At 36.1% G+C, this 23,588-nt stretch overlaps 3 protein-coding genes across 8 annotated transcripts in view; 1 reads left to right on the plus strand and 2 right to left on the minus strand.

Annotated features, from left to right (window-relative positions):
• LOC6649859 (tolloid-like protein 2) overlaps positions 1-18,187 on the plus strand; it is a 56,566-nt gene extending 38,379 nt beyond the window's left edge. Inside the window, exons 5-19 of one of the 5 annotated variants that reach the window (XM_047009266.1) lie at positions 4,786-4,812; positions 10,819-10,996; positions 11,076-11,102; positions 11,269-11,477; positions 11,564-11,777; positions 11,997-12,214; positions 12,686-12,812; positions 12,894-12,995; positions 13,073-13,501; positions 13,571-13,974; positions 14,039-14,208; positions 14,274-14,451; positions 17,297-17,476; positions 17,541-17,571; positions 17,649-17,716. In XM_047009266.1, the coding sequence (XP_046865222.1) occupies positions 4,786-4,812; positions 10,819-10,996; positions 11,076-11,102; positions 11,269-11,477; positions 11,564-11,777; positions 11,997-12,214; positions 12,686-12,812; positions 12,894-12,995; positions 13,073-13,501; positions 13,571-13,974; positions 14,039-14,208; positions 14,274-14,451; positions 17,297-17,476; positions 17,541-17,551 (2,474 nt within the window). In that variant the 3' untranslated portion in view covers positions 17,552-17,571; positions 17,649-17,716. Of the gene's footprint in view, positions 1-4,785; positions 4,813-10,818; positions 10,997-11,075; positions 11,103-11,268; positions 11,478-11,563; positions 11,778-11,996; positions 12,215-12,685; positions 12,813-12,893; positions 12,996-13,072; positions 13,502-13,570; positions 13,975-14,038; positions 14,209-14,273; positions 14,459-15,807; positions 15,922-17,296; positions 17,477-17,540; positions 17,572-17,648 lie in introns of those variants that run through there. The other 4 variants (XM_047009265.1, XM_023179673.2, XM_023179672.2 and 1 more) reach the window with 4 other exon arrangements.
• Positions 18,188-20,724: 2,537 nt separating this feature from the next.
• LOC6649654 lies at positions 20,725-21,444 on the minus strand. 2 transcript variants are annotated; one of them, XM_015177035.3, is made up of 2 exons: positions 21,166-21,444; positions 20,725-21,083 (listed from the first exon to the last, which is right to left on the minus strand). In XM_015177035.3, exons 1-2 carry the CDS (start codon positions 21,293-21,295, stop codon positions 20,890-20,892), a joined length of 324 nt encoding a protein of 107 aa, XP_015032521.1. In that variant the 5' UTR covers positions 21,296-21,444; the 3' UTR covers positions 20,725-20,889. The 2 variants fall into 2 exon arrangements, with proteins under 2 accessions (XP_015032521.1, XP_002072241.1); XM_002072205.4 differs by having other exon boundaries at positions 20,725-21,098.
• A 69-nt stretch (positions 21,445-21,513) lies between these two features.
• Positions 21,514-23,503, minus strand: LOC6649655 (WD40 repeat-containing protein SMU1). The gene is made up of 5 exons (XM_002072206.3): positions 23,393-23,503; positions 23,257-23,323; positions 22,934-23,192; positions 21,801-22,879; positions 21,514-21,738 (listed from the first exon to the last, which is right to left on the minus strand). The coding sequence occupies exons 1-5, from the start codon at positions 23,416-23,418 to the stop codon at positions 21,640-21,642; spliced, it is 1,530 nt and encodes a 509-aa protein (XP_002072242.1). The 5' UTR covers positions 23,419-23,503; the 3' UTR covers positions 21,514-21,639.
• Positions 23,504-23,588: the final 85 nt, after the last annotated feature.

The following is a 23,588-nucleotide window of genomic DNA, read 5'->3' on the forward strand; positions in this document are numbered from 1 at the left end:
AAAAATCCCCTGAATGAGTACAAGATGCAAATGCATCTTGAGTAGAATGTCGAGTTCACCTTAAGTTTGGGGTGAAATGTGCCAGAAAGTCTTTAAATGTTTCCATTTATTATGTAAGCATATATAAAATATATATATATATATATCGGAATTTCAATAAAGCGATCAAATAATAATCAAATATTCATATACATTGGCTTACCTGCCTAAATAATTAATTAACTTTATTCATGCTTGGCTTTAGGCATCAAATGAGCGATTGCAATTCAATTAACAATGAATTAATAAAATGAAATTCGAAATTTAATCAAATTAAAATGGTAAGCAAGAGTCGTGTTTTAAAATTTCATTTAGATGGCACAAAAGCTTTACCCTTCCACCTACCCGCCCTAGTCCTAGGTACTCTCACATCAAATTCAATTTGAATGCGTCTCGAGGGCCTCTCCATGTGCAGCAGTCATCAAAGGCTGCTGACTGCCATTAACTAGCGAGTGACATGGCCATTGGGAGTAGAATATTCAAATGCTCTATAAACTTGTCAACAGCATAAAATGCATAGTGTAATAAACTTTTTTATGCCACAAAAGAAACAGAGAAACGTCTTGACAGTTGATTAAAAATGAAATTCCTGATCCATCCATACGCCTTCGGCTAAGCCGCACAAAACTTTAGTTCTGCAGACGAAACGGATCCATTTGGCTAATATTTGGCCAACAAGCCATGAGAAGACAAACAACATTCCCCTACCCCAATTTTACGGAGGGGGGGTACCTTCAAGTATTCATAAAGTGATGGAAATTCAATTTACACAATATTAAATATGGCAAAGTTGTTGAGAACTCAAACACAACATAGAAGAACTGGGGTGTTTCCCTCCATTTGCCAGTCAACGCCAATTTATGTATAAATGGGGCTGAGTGGGGCTTGGTTATGTGTGTGCGTATGTGAAGTGGGTATAGATGTGGGTGTGGCTGTGTATATATGTGGTTTATTATTATGTAGATTAGGAGCAAGTTGCTTTGGCTTTACCTTTACCTTAACCTACTTGATTTTTACCATTCATCGTTGAGTATGTGAGTGTGCATAAAATCCATCCCGTTCTTGGTCCCATATGCAAATTACATTTCACTTTAAAAAAAAGAATACTTTGCTACCTTTTTCCACATACATACATATATACATATAAATGTGTATGTATTTACGGCCAGTCAATGCCTTGGCCAAATTGAAGTTGACGGCAAATGTCACGTTTTATGACTGCGTTTGCATATCAACAATTTGTGCACTCTAAGGCTCTTAGTATATGTATGTCCCTCATGTCCTTGTGTATACGTATATGTATACGCAACATTCACTTATTCAGCATTATGCAAAGTGATGAGATTTTTCAATTTGTATTGTTTGTTCAAAATGCCATTGCACAAACTAATTGTGCAACGAAATGGAAAAGCAAACCATCTAAGTATTTCCTAGTAATTGCTCTTGATTAGACTGACAGATAAGCAGCATCGACATTGAATGTTTGGCAATGGGCGGGGCGACATAGAGAGAGAGAGAGAGAGTTACAAATTCCCCCATATAGCTGAAAATCTGTATGCAAATACGAATGTGCGCCAAAGCAATTATCCAAAGGAAATTGCCCAATTAGAAGCTCGAAATCTAAAACTGGTTAGACCAGCGAAAAAAAAAATGCCAATGGCAATCGCAGTACTCCTCATTTATGTACATTGTACATAAGCTTATGTGTTTGTGTGATAAACAGAACTCAATATGAATCTCATTTGCATGAAACGAAGAACTTTACTCGTTTGTTATTCTTCCAATGAAAGATGGTGGCAATAACAACAACAGAAAAAAAAGGGGAAAAAACTGCAGCCAGTGATGTGTAAACTCTAGATACTAGATACTTTGGTATCTGCAATGTCCAAGAAATGCTGCCAATTGAAGGACGCAGCGAGAATTGCGACAAAACGTAATGAAATAGAAAAAAAAACAAGAAATGAAGCAAACTGCTATCTAATGGCTTGAAATTTAATGCAGTTGCAGGACCATTAAATTGGACCATAAACTTGGGGGGGGGGTATTGTCATAAGAGGCAGACGCTGAGTCAACTGTCAATTAATAAATTGTGCTACATAGCAACCTACATAGACACCAACACACACACACACACACAGAGAGAACGCCTAGGCCATCAATTTAATGCTTGCACGTTAAGCACAATGTTCGAGGACTTTTGTTAGCCTAACCCCAGGCGCAGATGCTGTGCAAATGGAATCATTTCATCTTTTGAGTTGGTGTTGTAACAAATGTTTGCGTTTTTAAAACAAAATTACCACAAGCTTTGTGTATACATAAAGATTTGCCAGGCACACGCACGCACACACACACACACACACACACATCAAAAAAACAAATATACAATATTTCATTTTTGGCATTCCGTTGCCTACTTTTTGGGGGAGACCATCGCGAATTTTAATGTCGCCGCCGAGGCACAGATTTATGGCAACTTATTGAGCATAAGTGCTGGCAGTTTATGAAAGAACCAGCAGTTGTGCTTGTGTATTTCCCTTTGGGGTTTGGGTTCATTGTAAAATGATGACCACCCACCTAAAAAGATGGCATTTTAATAAGAACACCAAAAGTCAAGACAATTTGAAAGATGATAAAGATGTGTGTATGTGTGGTGTGTCTGTACAGATACAGATTTATAAACCCCTCTAAGCAGTTCCAACGGCCTTTCAGCACTTGCCTGTCAACGAAATTGCGAAATGTGGGTTCACAAAACCCATAAATCTTGTGCAGAATCTTGTTTAGTTTATTGAATTATCAACGGGCGTGGGAGACCGCGTATGTGTGTGTGTGTATTTGTGTGTGTGTACGACATTGTCAGACATAAAACTAAAGGAAATATCAAACACGTGCCCCAAGTCACAGGGCACTTATGTAAATAACTTCTCCTCCGCTGATCGACTATATTTATAGTTTTATTTGTCTAACTTTCACAGTGAGGCATTAGAATTTGCTTCGCATTCACTTATCTACATCTCACGCATTTGCCTCGTCTTAATTTTCATGACTCATTTAAATAAATTTGTTTTTCGCTTTTGTTCCGTGGTGCGTGGTGTTGCCTTTGTACGTGCCAGACCAAAATGGAGAAAAAAAATCCAACCATGTTTTCTCTAATCAACTTCATATACATACCTAGGATGGGCCTAGCTTTTATTCAGGAAATTTCAAAAAAACAACGTCGTACTAACTTACAGTTCCAAGTTTTACAAATTTTTGCTATACACTTGAAAATAATTTGACAATATTTCAAAAATTTTATAAAGCAATAAATTATGCTTTAACTTTAACTATGTATATAGGAAATATTTACACCATCTAATACATGTTTTTATATATAAATAAATCAGTTGAATATACAGCTTTCATATAGTAAAATTTATTTTATTATTATTCTCCTTTCTTCTTCAATTTTTTAAACTAAATATATAGAGAACTTTATAAAGGAAATCTACAAAATTATTTATTATTACAAGACTTCTTTTTGGTTTAAGAAACTTTACTAAATCTTTGCAAAAGTGTATGTAAATGCAAATGTGTTTTTTTTTTTTTGCCTAGAAACGAAAGCATTTTGATGAATAGCTGTTAAAAATTCTTTATACAAATTAAATAAACACAAAGCCCTAGACGAACTAAGTAGAAACTTGTAAACCCTGACAAAAACCTCGAGGTCATTACACACATAGGCGAATCCTGCGCCCACTTACACCACCCACACATGCTCAATCTCATATTCCCTCTCTCTCTCTCACATATACACATAAACAAAACAACATAAGAAATACGAAAAGGAAACCCATGAAATGTTGTTAAATATTCCAACAGGACAAAAAAACTTTTGCTAACCAAAAAACTCAAAGTTGAACATGAAAATAGCAAGAAATTAAAAGTTTATGCATTGTCGCCACAAAAGAATAAATTCAATGTCTAAAATCTTAACATTGACACACACACACACACACACAACCATGCACTAGTCTCTGAGAAGAAAAAGAGGAGAGAAAAAAAGGGCACTAGATCAGGGTTAGGCCACTTAAAAGCTAGAAACAGCTGAACAGCCCACACGACGATGCCAATGCAGATGAACTGCAGGCACAGACAGTAGCTCAGGCTGAGAGCGGAAAGCGGAGGCAGTTGGCAGTGGCAAAGGCAAAGGCAAAGGCAAAGGCAACGATGTGCACTTGGCATCAATCAATAATTGCTCATTGAAAGCAGCTGCTGGAAGAGCTGTCTGGTTGTTTAGTTGGCTGGTTGGCTGGCTGGCTGACTACAGTTTGGTTTCGGTATTGTATGCCATGCCATTCCATGCTCATGATTGATTAGCAGAATGCAACATGAGGTGCTTTAACTGAAGACCGACTCGACTGCATAATATGACGGTTATTGAGTAGATGGTGTGTGTGTGTGTTCTACGTTTTTTCATGGCCAAGCAACGAAAGACTGGCCATAATGAAATTGTATAGTTGTATCTTTGAAATCGAAAGACGCTTTGCCTTGTCCTGACCCTATCCTCTTATAAATGTCATTATGTCAATTTGAGTTTCTCTCTCGGCCTGGGCCCAGTAATGGCCATTCTCATTTGAGCAACATCCTTTCTCATATTGCCCATTTACTTTATTTTACACTTTCAGTTACTTTGAGTAAGCGAAGAAGCAATTTTTAATTCATATTGACTTTTATCTTTTCCTTTCTTTTTACTCAATCTCATTTCAGGTACGTTCGCACAACTTGGCCGAAAGCGTAAGTAATTGCCAGAATCAATTTTCTTTTATTGCCTCTCTCATACAACAAGTATCGACAGAAAGTTGCATCGTTCGTAGTCGAAGAGTTGCCCTAAAAATTGCAGTTTGCATAGTTATTAAACGCAAAACAAATACCAAAATTCAAGTCAAGTTTCATATCGAAAATCAAATACCAATTCAACTCAAAATTCAGGGCAAGCACACTCAAAACAGTAAACTAAAAGTAAAGTTAAAACAAAAGTTAAAGCTTCCCATAATCCTTATACAAGTCAGCTGTGCATAATAATTGATTGGGACAATTTAATTTGACTATTAGCATTGAATGTAATGTGAGTAATTAAATGATACTTAATACAAAAGGATAATTTACTTGTCAACTGACAGGTGCAGACCTGATTGTGTCTCTTTTATTTACTAACTACTTAAGTCGTTCTTTTTGACAATTAACTCTGATTTAGGTTTTTTTGTTTTTTACCTTTTTCGTTCTATCGGTCTAACCTTTCTTTTATAAGAAATGTTTGGAATTACTTCATTCGTTATTCAAAAGTAGTCATAGATCGTATTATTGTGGACCCAGTTATGCTATTTATGCTGCCCAATGATAATCAAATTGATTTTGAAGAGACTTTGAAGAGAACATTCATTGATTAAGCTTAGTCAAGGTGTATAATTACTTTTGGTTTACATGATTCCCTTATTGTAATTATAAATTAATTGTTTACTAAACGATTAGTTTAGGCCTAATTGCATGTTCCAACTAAAACGATTAATGCACAAGGCAAGTGCCAGTAGGTACAGTTAATGGGTGAAAACATTTCATTTTAATTACCTCAACTAATTGGCAATAAATTTAACTCAGTTTACCTGACGATGTTAAACGCAAATATGCACTACAGCCTTGCAACATAATATACATAAGTACATACATACATACATATGTAAGTAGTGCATAATGATGTTGGCACAACGCCAAATATGGCCAAGTTATTGCTCATTACCATCTTTGTCTTCATCATCATGATTATCAGCAGAGTCTTGTCTGTGTGTGTGTCTAGTCTTGTCTTGGAAATGTTAATCAGGACGTTTTATCGCCATGATTTTATTTCCAAGCTAAATAAACTATTAGGAAACCTCATTTTCATGAGAATCCACTTTAATTGCCCTTGCCAGCCGTCAAACGGTTGCAAAACAACAACAAAACAAGAAATAAAAGCAAAAACAAACATTGAATTACCCTGTAAAAGAACATAAGGCGCTGTCGCTAACCATAGCTAGCTGGATATGAGTTTTCTTTTTGGTGCTCAGGTAGATACACATGTATCTGGTATTTGGCAAACGACGTTACTTGTAAATTTAACGCAAATTGTCTGTAACATGAGCTGTTCAACTAAGGTGTTGTTGTTGTTTGGTTTTGGCCCATTCCAAGAGGAACACTGAGGAAAGGAAGAGAACTTTGCCTCGCACTCATGCTATTTGGGAGGCAACCATTAAATTTTCAAGAAGTGTGTGTGTACTCAAGCAGGGAACCCAAGCAGACAGCTGCACAGCTGGGGGGGATGGTGGGTAATGAGTGGAAAAGATGTGAATGTACCAACTGAATGAGCTGCAGGGAGACAAAACGGGCAAAAGGACTACCACTAAAGATTACAGAGGACATGGCAAACAAGTGTCACAATTGAATTCTGTTGAAATGTTAATGAATTGCCATATTGGGAATGATATGGATAGAATGATAAGAAAATAGATGTAAATTTGTGCCATCAAAGTCCTTTTTCGTTTCCTTTTAAATCGAACAGAAAACAATGATTGATGTTTGTTTATAGATATGAATTTACAGAGGAGCCTGTAGATTACACCTATTCTAACTAATTAACCAGGAACTGTTTCAGAATATATAAATTTTGTTTTGCAAACCCTTTAGGATGGGTGGGAAACTCTTTCCCGTTTTCCCTCTGTATAATTTAATTGTTATTTGTTGATCTGATAGAATCCGATTAAAAATAATTAACTAATTAAAGTATAGAAATTTGAAAGAAAATGCATATTTCATACAAAATAATCACTCACTACACACCAATATAAAATTCTTAAGGCTTATTGTAGCAGGCTCTCTCTCTCTTTCTCTCTGTGACCACTCTGGCATATTTCTCAGAGAGCGAACGGTTATAAGATCTGCGAGAGTTATGAGAGAGAGCAAGCGTGGCAGTCTAAGCAAAACGGTTGAACAAGGCGGTCGTGTAATTAATTCCAAGTTCACCCATTGTGTACCTAACCTAACCGAAAATAAGAACTGTGTTACTAAAAGAATATTCATATAAACACTCATACTTAAAGCTAAACTCCTAGTTACATCCTGTCATAATATCTAGCTTAGTAAAGTTGTTTGAGGTAAAATACATTCAGTAAGAGATCAACTAAAGTGAATGAGGTGAAGAGTTATGTCTGCATAAGATTTGAAAAATGCATAGTTAGCCAATGTCAATTCGAAAAACTCTCATCTGTCAGAGTTTTTATCTCATAACCAAAATCGCCACTGCCACACACCAATGGATTTATCGGATTCGATGGTAAGCTGGCGCCATTAGTGGTATTACATGACTGTTTGGACCCGCATGTAGGAGTCTCTCCCTGGCCAGGCTGCTCCATGCATACGTCCTTTGGGGGGCAAACGACGGTATGAATGAAAAGTGGGGGAAAAACAAACAGACAGACACACACACACAGAAATAAAGCAGCGGTTGCCCTTATTTTCTCACTCTCGATTACATCTGCTCAATGGAGTCTGGGGAGGCATTTATGGCACACTTAACTGTAAATACAATATTCCCGCTTTTTCCCCTGGAGCCTCCTCCTGGATTGTGGCATGAGTTGTTGGCTTTGAAAGTGCCAACGATTTACATGCAATTAAAAGTTGCAGTAATTTTGGTTTTATTCAAATTTGGAAAAATGTTTGCTTTGAGTGCAAAATGAAAGGTGTAAATTAACATAACGACGACTACAAACAGGCGTAAACAAGAGCAGTGGCAAAAGTATATACATATATGTATATATGTGTGTGTGTGTGTATATGTATATTTATGATGGTACAAATGGCGTCTGCATACAATTTATTGACACTTTAGTGCGCATTGTCATTGTCATGGGCGAGCCGACAATGCGCTGCGTTTTGGGTTTTTGGTAACGGAGAAGCGGCGGGATGGGTGGATGGGTTGAATCAGGCGAGTTGGAGCTGGCTGGCGATGGTGCTAAAAACGTTTGGGTATGATTGTCGGTTCCGTTTTGCTCGTTTGCTGCTTCTGTGGTTGACATTTTACACCCAATACCCCCAATTCAGCCTCATGGCCACGCCCCATATAGTCACGTTGCCTGTTATATTTTATAGCCTTGTCTTCTCTGTGTGTTTGTGTGTGTGTGTGTGTTTGTGAGAGGTGGTGTTGTTCCGCCATCAGATTCTATGTTTTCAGTCTCTCATTTTAATGAGGAAACTTTTTACGTGGCGTGTACTACTATACAATATAATATAGTATGTGCCATTTATTTGTAGTTTGCTAAAGTGCATGCGAAATTAAATTCATTTAAAATATATTTTCCGTATATGTGTGTGTGTGTGTGCGGGGTTTGGAGGGGGACATACATGTGTGTAAAGTGCGTGCATGCATTCCCACCAAGCGAATTATGTGAATATTACCTAATCAGAATTCTGTTGCCTACTTTTGTGCGCAGTGAATGGCTTAACAATGCAAAAATTGTTTGCGAATCGTTCAAGTATTAATATTTGATACCGAAACAAAGCTTTTTCAATTGGCATAAATATAAATGAAGGTCAGATTAGTTTTGCATGTTTTGGTTAGATTTTGGCAGCTACCTGATGATGATGATTTATTAACACTGTAACTTTTGAAATCTCTACACACAAACACCACAAAGTAAAGTCCTTCATTATCTAACTAAGCTTGAGATGAGATGAGTTGTCCCAAATTATCTTATATCTAAAAATTGTTAATAATTGGAACATGATAAAGTATACATTAATATTAACATCGGAATTGGAATAAAGGAAAAAGCTCTTAGGAAATATATTCATAGAAAATATTTATAATCTCAGCCCATTAATATTTTAAACTTTACAATAATGAAGCTAGAGTTGATTTATAGAAGCAAACAACAGGTAGGTTGCCTTAATGACAAGGAAAATGGTTAGAAGATTTTTCTAACCCATCTTAGTTGGGAATCAATCTAAATAAAATGAAAGACGCATTGAAATATCCATCATAGTTAGCACATTATAAAATACATATTTAGAAGCATTTACTTACTCAGTATTATTCAAATACACTCATGAAATATCCAGCTTTGGTTGGTTTTTTAAACACACAAAACACTTTTCATGTCGTGATTCCCTTTTTAATCTAAGCTACGCATAAACATAAAATATACATATGTATTTGAATTAAGATCTTCAGCTTTCTAGTCGTAGCACATTTGCCCTTTTGACAACATCTTGGCCCCATCACAGCAATCCTGTAGTAATAAATGTGTGACCACAGAAACCAAACAGTTTACAGTATTTACAAAAGCTATGCTCATTTATTATGTGCTTCAAAAATTGAATTTAATTGGAAGCCAAAACCACAAAGCAACGGTTAATGTTTGAAACTAACATGTTACACAAAGGGAATATGGCTACAGAGTAATTAAAATTATAAGCCGTGGTAAGCTATGGTTATAATACGGCGACACATATTCATTCTCTTTTCATATTTTTATAATTTTCTTCTTTAAGCAACTCAATGATTAATTTTAACGTCAATTTTTTCGATTACGATTTTGAAACATTTACACAAAGTGTATCCAAAAAAGAAATTCCGACAAATTTAATTTTAAAAACTATATTATGCTTCCAAAAGAGTAGCAAAATTATTTAAGCACATTTAGCCAAATTATTTCAGCATTTCTTTTGCCATAATTCCGAGAGGAATTTTTGTTAGGGATTTAAGATAAAGAAAAACAAACCAAGCCGATTATGGCTAAACAATTGCCTGAATTTGTGCTAAATTTTCTATGTGGGACATAACAAGATTTTGGTTTTTAGGTAAATGTTCCGTCTATTTTAATTATGCAGAAACTTAATGTACAAAATGGGGAAGAGACTTACATATATGTATGTATAATGGACTGCAAACAAATAGACTAGATGACAGCTTGTCAGAAGATTCAAATAAAATGAAAATGGGACACACTTAAAGTTTTTCCATGTTAGGCATCATATTTGATATGAGTTAAACTGAAAACATTATTAACACTGTCTTTATGTGTGTGTCTGTGTGTATGTGTTTTGCATGTCACCCAACCATGCAGAGGCTTCAATTGAGCCTGGTCTAAGCGCTGGGGGCAAGCCATGGATACAGCCAGTGTTGGCATATTTGGAGGTTTCATCGAGGCCCACAAAATCGCCAAGTAGGTGGCATCATTTAACTAAATGTCACTCTCTCTCTGTGTCTCTCTCTCACTCTTAATGTGTTTCTGTCACTGTCACACAAACACACACACACAGGCATAAATGCGATGTGTGTGTGTGCGTGTGTTTTGTGTGTGTGCCCTGAAGGGGGCCCGTAGTTAAGAGTTCAAACATTTAGCATTTGATCGTAGATGAAAGTTGCCTTAGTGTTGACAAAGTCAGACTCAAAAACTGCTTTCTAGTTGTTTATGCAACACTATACAATCCCACACACCCAGACACAAAGACACACGAGACACACACACACGAACACCTCCTCCCCTGCTGTCATGCAAACAATTTAATTGTTAAACTTCTGCTACATTATGTGGTTGCGTTTGCTGTTTTATGTTTATTTGTTGTCAGTGTCTATATCTAATCATCAGCAATGACATATATCAAAACTTGACTCATCAATAAACAATTTTGCATGCCATTCCTGCTCTCTCTTTCTCTCTCGCTTTCTCTTTTTCTCTCTTTTTTGTCGTTTGTCGTTGGTTATTTCAGAATGTGATCAGACATTTGTGTCGCGCATTGGCGGACCTCAGAATGGCAGCTTCTCGGCCCCTTTGCTGCACAATCATCGCAATCATTCGCGTCAATGCTTGTACACCTTCCTAGCAGGACCTGGCCAGCGTGTTGAAGTAGTTTTTAAATCGTTTAATTTAAGAGGAAGTCCACCAGAGTAAGTTTGACAACAAGAATTTTCGACTAACAATTTTCTAATACTTCTATTTGTGTTTCTTGATTGCTCCATTCTATAGCGGTTCGGCCGTCGGTGAATTACCAAGGTAAACTAACATTGACATGAAATATTATTATTAAAAAACTCTACGCCGCAGCGTTTAGTTAAAAAACATTATTTATTTGAAACCCTCAAAAATTTCATGATAGTTTTCTAGCATTCTTCTAATCTTATGCGTATATCGAATTAAATCCTTTTTCTTATATCAACAGTTGTGTTCATGAGTACATGGATATATACTCGGAAGTGCAATCATCCGAACCAGCGGAGCTAATAAATTCGCCATTCGGCGGACGATATTGTGGGACAATACCACCGCGTCGTCGCATTTCCATGTACCGAGCCGTTGCCATTTCATTTTTTAGCAACAAGAATGTGTCGACGGATCTGTTCGAGGGCACGTTTAGGTTTATAAATGCATGTAAGTAATTAACTAAAGCCATCAAATGGTGAAATCTCTCTTTAACATCTTATTAAACTGAATAAACTGAACTCGTGTTTTAATAGCGGAATATGAAATTGGTATACCCATTGCTGGGTCACCATGTTCCTACACGATAACGCCTAGCATGAGTGTCAATAAAACTGGCGCGCTCATATCGCCAACCTATCCAGGTGCCTATCCGAAGGATATGTCATGCACATATCAATTTCTTGGCGAATCGAATCAAAGAGTTAGATTAGAGTTTCGTGATTTTGATCTGTTTTTTGGTGGACCACAGTGAGTACCTCTAATGCTAGAGAAACAAGAAATGAAAGAAAAAAAGCAAAGCCAAGTCAAGATCAAAGCAAATTTCTTCCAATTTGCTTTGATTGGCAGCCACACAAACATACACACACACACACACCTACTCACATTAATTATTCCATTTGAAAGAGTTTTTACTAAAAGAAACAAAAATCTATAATCAAATTCTATAACACACAACAACAACCGCAGCTGCCCATTTGACTATGTGAAAGTGTATGATGGTCCAGACAATTCGTCAGCATTAATCGGTACATATTGCGGACAGCAAAGAAACCTAGTTTTATATTCGAGCGAGTCGAGCCTTTTCGTTCATTTTTTTACATTACCGCGCACCGCAAATACACAGAATCGTGGCTTTAAAGGAATTTATGAATTTAGCGAAAGTTTTGTTAAATTAGATTTTATACGTAAGTATTGCCCTGCCAAACAGCATAATCCATAAATGTGTTTTTCCTGTTTTCAGTTATCATTGAGTGGCATGAATGTCAAGCCACAAAATGATTGCCCCCCCCCCCCCATCCCATTCGCCCCATCTTGCTATATACACTGACACAGATTTAACACATTTAACAGCTATTTGTATGTGTTTGAACCATTATGGTTTTTGGCTTTATTAATTTTTGATGCATTTTTCCAACATCATTTTTCACTTTCTTCATTTCAACTAACTTAATTGAATTATCTACATACATATATCTAAATAAATCTGAACTATCTGTCTACTTTCTTCAACTCAACTTAAAAATTTCTCAATCTTTGGACGCTACTCTCTAAATTCTATATACAAAATTTTACTCTCAAAAAATCGTATACCTACCTACATACATATGTACCTATATATAAAATGCAACAACAAATTATATGGGTTATACCATCAGGTGAAAATGATGGCATTCACATACGTGGCTCTGAATGTGATCAAAAGATTTTATCGAAAAAGGAATCAACTGGCTTTGTGCTCTCACCTAACTATCCCTATCCATATATACCAAAAACTGTGTGTAGGTAAGTCAACAAAGGAAACCTATCAATGGATGTTTTTGTGAAAGAAGATATATGTATGTATTGGTGATTTCTTTATCGTAGATATTTCATTTATGGCATGCAAGATGCCCAGCATCTGGAACGTGTGCGCCTGGAATTTAATGCTTTCAATATACCCAAAGTCGAGCACAAAGACAGGGGCGAGTAAGATCCTTAAATAAAAAATACTTCTTTCCGAGGACTTTTTATACATCTTTTTTTATTTTTTTTGTTCTGCAAAGATCCAATTGCACGGATGGCTATCTGAAAATATATCTAAAGGGTCAGGAGACTGCCGATGCTTATGACAAATTCGACTATGAACTTTGCGGCAATGAGACGCAGCGCGTCATCAGTGAAGGACCACGACTGGCCATGGTCTTTAGCTCTGGTGAGCTGCAGGGTCGTGGCTTTAAGGGTAAATACACTTTCGAAACCGAATATAAGATACCTGGCACAGCGGCACCCGATGGCACATGCAGTTTCACATATGTGAGCAATTCCAAGAAACGCGGTGAACTCAACAGTCCGCGCTATCCCTCCAACTATCCCTCGGACACGAATTGTTCCTATCTCTTTCTGGCCGAGCCCAATGAGCAGGTGACAATTGTGTTTGATCACTTCAAAATCAAGGCGGATAACAATGCAAATGCCACAGTTGGAGCATATGGGTAGGTCCCACCCCACCCCCTGCCTTAAATTACGTTTGGAATTTCTCGTTAATACGCTTTTACTTATAGGTCGGGAGCCTGCTTTGAGGATTGGCTGGAAATGTATGTGGTCTATCGTGATAATAATGATCGCCTGCTCGGCCGTTATTGCGGGTTAACCGCCCCAGGACCGGTAGAGAGTCCACGTGGAGCAGTTGGCCTACGAATCACCTTGCACACGGATCAGGAGAGTGTGGCCAGTGGGTTTAAGGCGCGCTATTTCTTCGAGTCAGCCAAATCAGATGCGGGCGACTGTGGCGGCAACTTTAGTAACGAGGACTCTGGCATTATCGCCTCACCCAATTGGCCAACTGGCTACAAGGCTCCAGGGCGCGGCATGGCCTCCAATGCCTGTAATTGGGTTATGACAGCGAGACCTGGCTACAAATTGTCCATTAATTTCGAACAATTTGGTCTCGAAGGTGATCCGCCAAGTGAGTGGGACAAAAAGAACTCCATCTTTATATACCAATTGATTATGCTTTTCTCATAACTTAGATCGCGGTTGCCCAGCTGCTGTATTGCGGCTGTGGGTAAACGTTGACTCGGATCAGCCGCCATTGGAGCTGTGTGGCGAAAAGCCGGCCATCGAGCATTGGCATTATATATCGACGGGACAGACGGCACGAATTAGTTTCACAACCAGCGACAAGACTGTGGGGGCACAGGTGAGTCAGGTCACATAATTAAACGCTGAACGCTCTCCAACTGATCTATATCAACTGAACTGAAGGGCTTCCGAGTTGTCTGGACAGAGATACAGGACTCCGGTCCCGGCCCCCCATCTATTGGACTACTCTGCGAGTCCACCTATCATTATCAGTGTGAAGTTGGCTATTGCATTTCGGACAAACTGCGCTGTGATGGCGTCAAAAACTGTGGGCCCGGAGACGATAGTGATGAATTGCACTGTGAGTCGTGAGTGAGTCGAACGGTTCAGTTCAATTTTTTATTTCCTTTAATAATTTATTTTTAAGTTATTCAATACTTTTTTCTTTCTTATAAACAACGGAATTAGTGGTGGACCGAAAAACTAAGCATTTTCGAAACCTAAAATGTCTTGATGTGTTTAGGTGTTGGCCAACATTGGTCAACAATTAAAATTCATTGAGGTTTTCTATTAAACTGACTTTTACTAAAATCCTTCTAGTACTTAATTGGCTAACACTGCGTATACGTAATATTTAAATGAAGAGACAAAGAAAGTCTATGCTAAAACATCTCTATAATTGAGAAATACCCAAAATGGAAAGAAACATGTACATGTAAAGCTAGCCCCTAATCACTAAGTCAGTTCATGACTCAACAAATGTGTTTTAAGGTCCACTCTAATATCCAAATACCTAATTTTTCAGTTATTTCACAAAATGGTAACAACACATAATTTGTTTGTCCTTTCAATGATTTAGTTCTGTTTGGTTCCGATATACTTACATTATTTTTCATTTGTTTATAACAATTCACGCAAAAACTTGAACCCGACGAAACACTTGCAAACGATATCAACTAAATATATAATATATTATATGTACATATATGTATATAAGAATATATTTTAATTACAAAATAACATGAATAACTTACAAAAAGTTTGTAAGAAACCTAAAGAAAAGTTCTATATAAGTCTATGTATGCATATTGCACTTAAATATCTATTTCTACTATTTTATACAATTTACTAGCTGTACGATTTTCATTTCATGTGGCCAGAATTTATGTATATATCTTTAATAGTTAGCATTATCAGGATATCCATTCTACTTTCTCTTTGTGTCACAACCTTCTCGCCTATCTATCTATGTCAATCATTTACTTTACTCTAACTAACCACGACACTTCAACTACATACATTTGAGTTTTAAATACGAGCGCTGTTTTGATGAGTCGGTTGTTAAAATTAATATGAATAGAAAAATTCTTACCACTCCTAAGAAGTTGCTAGTTATGAAAGTTTTTCTAACTACCAATTAGAATTGAAGATAGGGTCAAATGTCGTTGTCTGTTTCTCTAAGCATTAACCTAACAAACAGCTCTCGTATCTAACCAAATTAGTAGTAACTCTCCTCGAATGGCACACAAGACCTAAACCCACTTGCAGTCATTCTTACACTATAACTCTTTTATCTCTCTCTCTCTTTCTCTCTCTCTCTCTTTCTATTTCTCTCTTTTTCTTAATTGTCTTCTATTCCTAAATGTTCTTTCTTTTGTCTTTCCACTCAAACGAAACCAAAATACTTCCCAAACCAAAAAAAAAACTCATGGCACAGGTGACGCCAGTTTCATGCATTTGCCCCCAGTTCTACAGACATTCGTTTTAGCAATAACAACATTAGTCTTAAATACGTACTAAAAAAAAGATCAAAAATCAAAATTTTCAAAATTGGAATCAAAATGATTAAAAACGAAGAAAATAACAATTGAATAACTATGACAACATATAAACAAAAAAAAATCAAATTAAACAAGAATTTCTTAGCAAGAATTTTAATAATTTTTCTATCAAAAATTCAATGAGAAAATAAACTTAAATTAAATTATAAGACAACAAAAAGAAAAGAAAAAAACCTGTTGGTCACATTTAACACGTGAGTCCTGCATCTAAAATCGTTCCACGCCCACCACCCCCCACCCCCCACGTAACGCCCACAACGACTACACTCATGATACATAAGCACGGTATCAATGTTTGAAAGAGAATCGCGTCACAGTACATACATACATAGTAATACCCTGTCTACCCATCCAAAACAAACAAAAATCGTTTCACTCTTCTTCTGAATTATCTCTAAGTTGCTAAATATTATGTTGTTTTTTTTTTTCATTTAAATTCCGGCATGCTAGCTATAGAAGAATCGTATTTCTACTTTCATTTCTCTCTGGCTTTTTATGTTTTGCACCAACTAAACGATAAGTTAAACCGAAGATCATTCTAAACAATTGAAATCTAAAATGCTTTAGTACGAAATCTAATCTTACACAGAGAATAAAATTATGAATTTTACTTAGCTTAAGCAAAGCCAAATCAATTATCCCTTCCTTTACGTCTCATTTGAGATTTCTTAAGAAAAAACAAACCTTCTTACAGAATTAGCAATTTATGTTATTGAGAAAACTGAATCTTGAATCTACTTAACCCATTTTGGACCGGGCTGATTTTAAGTTGCAAAATGACTTTTTTAAAAAATAAAACATTCTGCTGGTTTTAGTTTAAGATGAAACTGGTTCAAAAAATGGATTTGAAGGTTTATTCAATGTAATTTTTGTTGAACTAACTATATACTTCCCTTTGATTGAAATATAGTCAAATAAAATACAGAATCTTTGAAAACATACAAAACTTGCTGTTCGAAAAGTCGAACAGTGGTCCAAAATGGGTTAACTTAATTTATCCCAATTGTACTTAACCTGTTGAATAACAGGTCCTTATACACATAAGTTTGTTGTCTTCACAAAAAAGTTGTCATTGATAAGTTCTGCTGCATTTTTGAAATGAAAATAATTCATATAACATTCTCTGTGTATGTAGAAAATCGTAGCTAAAGTCTGTATAAACGCACAATCATATCCAACAGAGCCACAAAACACACCATAAACACACACACAACACACACACACACATATTTGTAACTCTATTTGAAATGTTGTGTCAACTCGTATAAGTATGCTACATAAAATTAGAGATTAACATTAATTTATCTACATATGCATTTGCTTCTGGTTCTACTTTGCCCTCACAAACTGAAATCAAACCCACAGGTACCGAGGAAGCGGCCGAGGAGGATCACGACGTTCTAATTATAATAACACTAGTCGTCGTCTCGTGCCTAATCTGTCTCCTATGCACACTCTGTCACTCCAGAAGAAAACGTAGAAATCATGCCAGGCAATTGGGTTTACATCGGAATGCACACTACGATTCGCAGACCAGCGCAACGGGTAGGAAAATCCAATGTTTGTGTTTCTTTGTTTTTTCTTTATGATTTGTGTTGCTTTTTTTTAGGTTTTCTTTAATTTATTTAATTTTAATGCAGGTAATTTAATGTGTTTTCTTTGTTAACCATCCCACAAATGATTGTGAGTTTAATGTATACTTTTTTACTGTCTTTAGCTGGCCTCAGCTCTAGTCGTCGCCATTTGCAGAGCGGTGGGGCAAGTATCGCGGGAAGTTTGCATGGCATAAATAGCGGAACACTGATCATACCACCTGCCCCGTTGCCGCCGACAAGTGTGCCGCCGCCGCCGCATATATGCATTATGTCGAATGGAGATGAGGACGAGGACGATGATGATGAGGATCTGGAATTGGATGAAGATCAGTTAGACGCGAACATATTCATCAACGATGTGCATTTCGACGAGGATAACATCGATCATGTGAACCAAATGGCAAACGTTTAACAATGGTTTAGCAGATTTAAGGCATTTTTAAAGAAAATTTCAGTTTTAATCACATCGCATTTAGATTAAGAGCGAAGCAAAGTGCTTCAGATACACACACACAGACAAAGGCACACTCACACCCAACACACACACAAACAGGATAAACATGAACAACAAAAATTCAAAAGTTAACAATACCTAAAAGACAAGAAATTATGCAAAAGTGCGAATTGATTAAGAAATAAATAAACAAAATAAATGATCAGATCACAATGAGAGAGGATCAAGATGAAGTAAGTAAGTAAATGTAGAAGCTATACATAGATACGACATTAGCCGCGTTTCACATATGTAGTAGATACGATGAGATGCTCAAGTAAATAGCTACTTTTGAATATACATATATATATATATATATATATACATAGTTATTATATATACATACATGGCTGGATTAAGCGAAATGGCTAAAGAGGAAAACCCGTAAGGCAAACGGAAGGAGATCGATGGCATGGTGATAGTTAGACGAATGGAGTGGAGTGAAAGGCGGGGAAAAGCGATCATTTTCATAGCTCAAGCCACAAGAGACCGCTAAATGCAAAACAAATGTTGTTGATTTTTATATTTGATACGAGTAATATTTAGGTGAAGCATAAATTGAATAATTTATACAACAAATCTACTCACTGAAATGAATAAATAAAAAACTAAATTAATTGATGATAGACCGAAGAGCCAAAAGTGAAAATGGGCATAAAACAATAATAATAAAATACCTTCATACATATATACAAACATAGACACACACGCACACCAATACAAGCATACACATATGCGCATGACTTTCTTATTTACACATTTTTTTACAACTATCAACAAGACATAACAGACATAACAGCCAACACGGAACATGCAACATGCCACAGAAACTTGATGCCACACACTAAATTTAAAAATGCAGCAAAATGCTCAAGTGTACAATGTTTAAACACACAAACAAAAAAAAAAAACAGTGAATGAATAAATCAAACATGCAGACATACAGCAACAAAAACCAAAAACAAAATGAAAATTACATAAATAAACGAATTAGTGACTATCAAAACTGTATCTTCCAGCAAAGAATAAAAGCGAAATTGCTTAATTGAAATGTTTATAGAAATGATAGAAAAGAAAAACCAAAATAATGATAAAAGCAAAATGACTAAAATAAAAATTGGCAAGCAAATTGAAATTAAACAAAAAAAACAACTTAAAGCAAACGAATGATAAATTGATTCAAAGATTTTTGTCTATTTAAGCACATTTTTATAAACGTTTAAAGCGAAAGAGATGGAAATATTTATAAAAATGTATACGCTAAAGGAAATGATAATATATTGAAAATTATACACAAAATTAAACAATGGACAATTAAACAAACAAGAGTTATGTTTCTTTTCCATTTAATACTAATTTTAATTTTAAAATTATTATTATTTTTTGCTTTCCAATTTCCAATGTTTTATGGTATATAATCCTAATTTTGTAAGTATATATTAATTTCACATTTCAATTGTTTTTGTATTTTGTTTTCTTCAACTAAATGGTTCAAAATAAATCACAAAAATACATTTCTTAAAAATTGAATAAATAAATAAAAATAAATTATTGGTTTCATAGCGCACGTACGTTTTTTGAATTTAACAAACAAAAATTTTTAATATAAAAAACACAAATAAAAAAAAAACAAAAACGGCTTAAATAAATAAATTAAAAAAAAGAAATACTTAAACTCGTTCAATCGAAAATAAAGCAGAATGTAGGTATTTAGTAAGTGATGAGAAGAAACAAGCAAAATTTAATTAAAATAAAGAAAATTGGATAAAACCTTAAATGCGAAACAAAACCAATTAAATATTAAACAAGTAAGTAAGACGTTGTTAAATTGTTGGACTAAAAAAAAAAAAACAAATACCCAAAATAATTAAGTTATCCCTAAGTAATAATAATTTAAAAAAAAAATGCTAAATACTACAGTTTTAGTTTAAGTGTACAAATTTTGTTGTTGTATAACATACATATATATTTAAAAAAAAAAAAAACAAAAAATTAGTTTATTTACAAAAAAGAAAGCCTAAGAACCCCCCAAAAAAAAGTCAAAAAGATGCAGAAATTGAATTTGTGTTCTAGACATTACGTAACGTAAATTTTAAACAAATAGTTCTGAAAATATTAAAAAAAAAACAAACGATTACTAACAATAAAAATAAAGTAAAATTAAAAACATTAAACTCAATGCTAAAAAGGAAAACGAAAACAAATTTAAACACAAAACAAATAAAATAAATCCCCCAAAGATGTTCTAAGCTAAATTGAAGCGTTTACTAAACAAAAACAAAAGCTAAAAAGCCAAAAGACAAGCATCCCAGACAAAAAAGCAAGTGTTAAATTTACAATTAAACTTAAAATTAAGCCAGCTAAGAGGGAAAGAGTTATATATAAACAATATAAAACAACTTATTGAAATCTGATTACCGAAAAGGCGTAAACAAAAACAAAATTTGATTGGCATTAAAATCTGCTCTATGGGTAGAAAAGGAGATATGAGAGGAGAGCAATCGAAATAGTTAAAAAACAAAGGAAGAAAAATAAAATGTAAAACTTTTAAAATTATAAAAGGAAATCGAAAAAAGGGAGAAAACACCTACAAAAACAATTCCATGTTAACATTAAATATAAATAAAGGTAATTAAATAAATGAATACTAAAAACAAAACGAAATACTTTCAGTACTATTATCTTGGGCAACAAAATCTGTAATATAATCTTTAACTTGTTGCAGTAGTAGTATTTTTGTTTTTATTGAAATTTCAAAAGTAAAAAGCAGTCGTTGATGGTTATTAGAATTATTGAGCTTGGCATGCTAGATACATTAATTTTGGTTAATAATCTTATGAAATTCTGTTACATTCATTCATCAGTTCTTGTTAATTTTGTGTATTGATGCGAAATTTTTCCATAATTTTGCTAATAGCCTCGGTATCGCCATCGATTTGGGCCCTCTCCGATTTAATGATTTCGTCAAAAGTCTTCTGCTTGGTGCCCACCAAATAGAAATCCTCATCTGAAATGGTTACACGACCATCTGCACTGGCTGTATTGCCCTCATATATGTCCAGGGCTTTGAAATCAAAGACTACAATGAAACGATCAAGATGTGCTCGACTTGCAGACCCATATCAACATGAAGGGCCAATACTCACCTACGCTCTTAATAAGCTGGCCGTCGACATCCGTGAAATTAAACTGAAATGTGTTGACCACTGTACGTCTAGCAGGATCCGATTCCTTTAATTTGTTGCGTATTTTTTCAATAATCTCGTCGCTCTTCATGTTTCACCGCTTATGTCGACTGACTGAATGTCGCAGTTGGAATACTTTAAGCTTAGTTTACAGCCAATTGAGGTAGAGTCTGACGAATTAGCGCGCTGTCGCAGATGTTTTGCATAATGCTTAATTAAAGTCAATTTGCTAGATATAGGCATGATTGAAGATATTGAGATGGGAGAATCCAAGCGAGATCAATGAGATCAAGAGTTTACAGAGCACAGTTAGCATATAAATAAAACTCGTGTATTTGTTTTTTGTAAATTCTAAGAAAAACTAACTAAGCCTACTAATTAAAACTTAGTATGCAAATTGATTTTTTTTTTTTTGTTTTAATAGCCTTAGCAGTTCTATGGCTTCCACAGTTTAAGTAGACCATCTTCACTGTAGGAGGCCAACAAATTCTGATGCGGATGATGAGTCAATCCAATAACGTCCTTTTCATGAACCTGGAATTTAAATGAGTTAAGATCGCTTGCAATATAAAATTAAACGCATACTTCATGCTTACGTTCAAGGTACGCTCCAGTTTGCCAGAGGAGACAGAGAAACAGTAAAGAACCTGATCCTCGCCTGCACAGTATATAAATTCACCACGCGGCGAAAGAGTGGCTGAGATAAAGGAGCCGCCCTCTCGTTTACCTGACGAAAATGAGCGCACAATCTGTCCCTGCATGTTCATAATAACCACTGTGTTGGATCTATTGCAAACTATAAAATGCTCGGGATTCTTTGGAAGAATCAGGACTGTGTTGACGGCCAGTTCGTTGCCAAGCGGTTTATAGGTAGCCACACATTCAGTTGTCTTCAGAGACCACACTTTGACAGTCCCATCCGATGAGGCACTAAGTACACTATGGCCGTCTGGGGTAAAAGTAGCTTCGTTCACAAAAGACGAATGACCCTTAAACTCCTTGAGCATCTTCCCAGATTTAAGACCATGCAAACGGACCGTGTAGTCGAAGGAGGCACTCAGCACCTGGCTGTTGTCGCGGGAGAATTGAAGACAGGTAATACCTTTTGTGTGTGCTTTCTCGAACTTACGGAGACACTGACCAGTAATTATGCGCCACACCTTGATTTGACCATCTTGGGCGCCAGAGGCAACCATTTCAGAATCTCTTGAGAAATTTAATGCCAACACCGCTTGCTCCATCATCATAAACTGGTCCTGAGCCTGATACTTCAAATCCTTCCTCACTTTGCCAGTGGTAAAATTCCAGACCTCTAAGAAACCATCTACACTGCCTGTGATAAGATATTGTCCATCTGGCGAGAACTGCGCACACTCCACATGAGATTTTTGGCCGAATTTGATTTGACGAAACAATTGAGTTGGGTACATTTCCTCTTCCTGGTCTTTCATGGCGGCTTTACCGCGGAACAAATCTATCGTGGTGCCTGGTGGCAAGAGACCCTGATGTTGCTGCCATTTCAGAGCTTGACCGAGTAAAGCGAGCAGCCTAGATGACGGCACCACATGTACTTCGCCACTTAATTCCTGGGCGATAGTCGTCCGACGTTTCTCTTTACTGCTGCCCTCCGCGTACGCCTCTCTTGGATCAAAGTAGGCGCGCTGTAGCATGTTCTCTGTAAATAGGCCAACTCTTTAGACCTCTTTATGCTGTACGGTTGCATACTTACCCAGGTGGATATATCTTTCTGGTTCTTGTTGCTTCAACATGCCCATGGGATCTGTTTGCCGGAGTAAGGACCGCGCAGCTCCCAGCTCTCGCAGCTCAATAAGCTCCAAAACGATTTGCTCATAAAGATTAAGTAGTTTCTTATCAGGGAGTTTCAGCGATTGCGTTACCTTGAGCACCGTGTCCCAGTGGCCATTGGAAATATCCTGCACAAATCCATCCACACTGTCAACTGTATTCAATGAGACGCCAGTTTCTTCCTGTAACAAAAAACCAAATGGATTTCAGTGCATACGGTACAGAGCAAGCCTAAACCTAGCTTACTTGCAGGGTTTGCAGCGTCTTCATTAGATTGGACTCCTTTAGATATTGCTGTATGAGCCGGATCACGCTGTGGACATTGAATGAATGGAATAAGTTGAATTAAAAGTTGCTTTTGCAACTGGCTAGTCTAACTTACTCGGCTGACTCTATCTCAATAGACATGGCTTTTCAAGTGTATCTAACAAATTGTTTTATTAAAATTAAAAAAAATTTGTTTAACACGGCAAAAGTCACTGATTAGAGATGAGCGAGAATAATGTAAATATCGTGCATAGAGATGGTAGTATTGGCATTTGCACGACTAATCGATACATTGTTGCACATGTTATCGA

The sequence above is a fragment of the Drosophila willistoni genome, chromosome 3R (genome assembly GCF_018902025.1).
Source record: "Drosophila willistoni isolate 14030-0811.24 chromosome 3R, UCI_dwil_1.1, whole genome shotgun sequence".
Taxonomy (NCBI): domain Eukaryota; kingdom Metazoa; phylum Arthropoda; class Insecta; order Diptera; family Drosophilidae; genus Drosophila; species Drosophila willistoni.

What these genes read in the sequence shown, in the direction of transcription:
- LOC6649654 (XM_002072205.4), bottom strand. Translation starts at nt 21,295, where the DNA reads ATGAAGAGCGACGAGATTATTGAAAAAATACGCAACAAATTAAAGGAA. An exon ending in CCAGCTTATTAAGAGCGTAG is followed by an intron (nt 21,099 to 21,165) that starts GTGAGTATTGGC and finishes GTTTCATTGTAG; the next exon opens with TCTTTGATTTCAAAGCCCTG.
- LOC6649655 (XM_002072206.3), bottom strand. Translation starts at nt 23,418, where the DNA reads ATGTCTATTGAGATAGAGTCAGCCGA. An exon ending in AGAAAGATATATCCACCTGG is followed by an intron (nt 22,880 to 22,933) that starts GTAAGTATGCAA and finishes GCCTATTTACAG; the next exon opens with AGAACATGCTACAGCGCGCC. An exon ending in AACTGGAGCGTACCTTGAAC is followed by an intron (nt 21,739 to 21,800) that starts GTAAGCATGAAG and finishes TTTAAATTCCAG; the next exon opens with GTTCATGAAAAGGACGTTAT.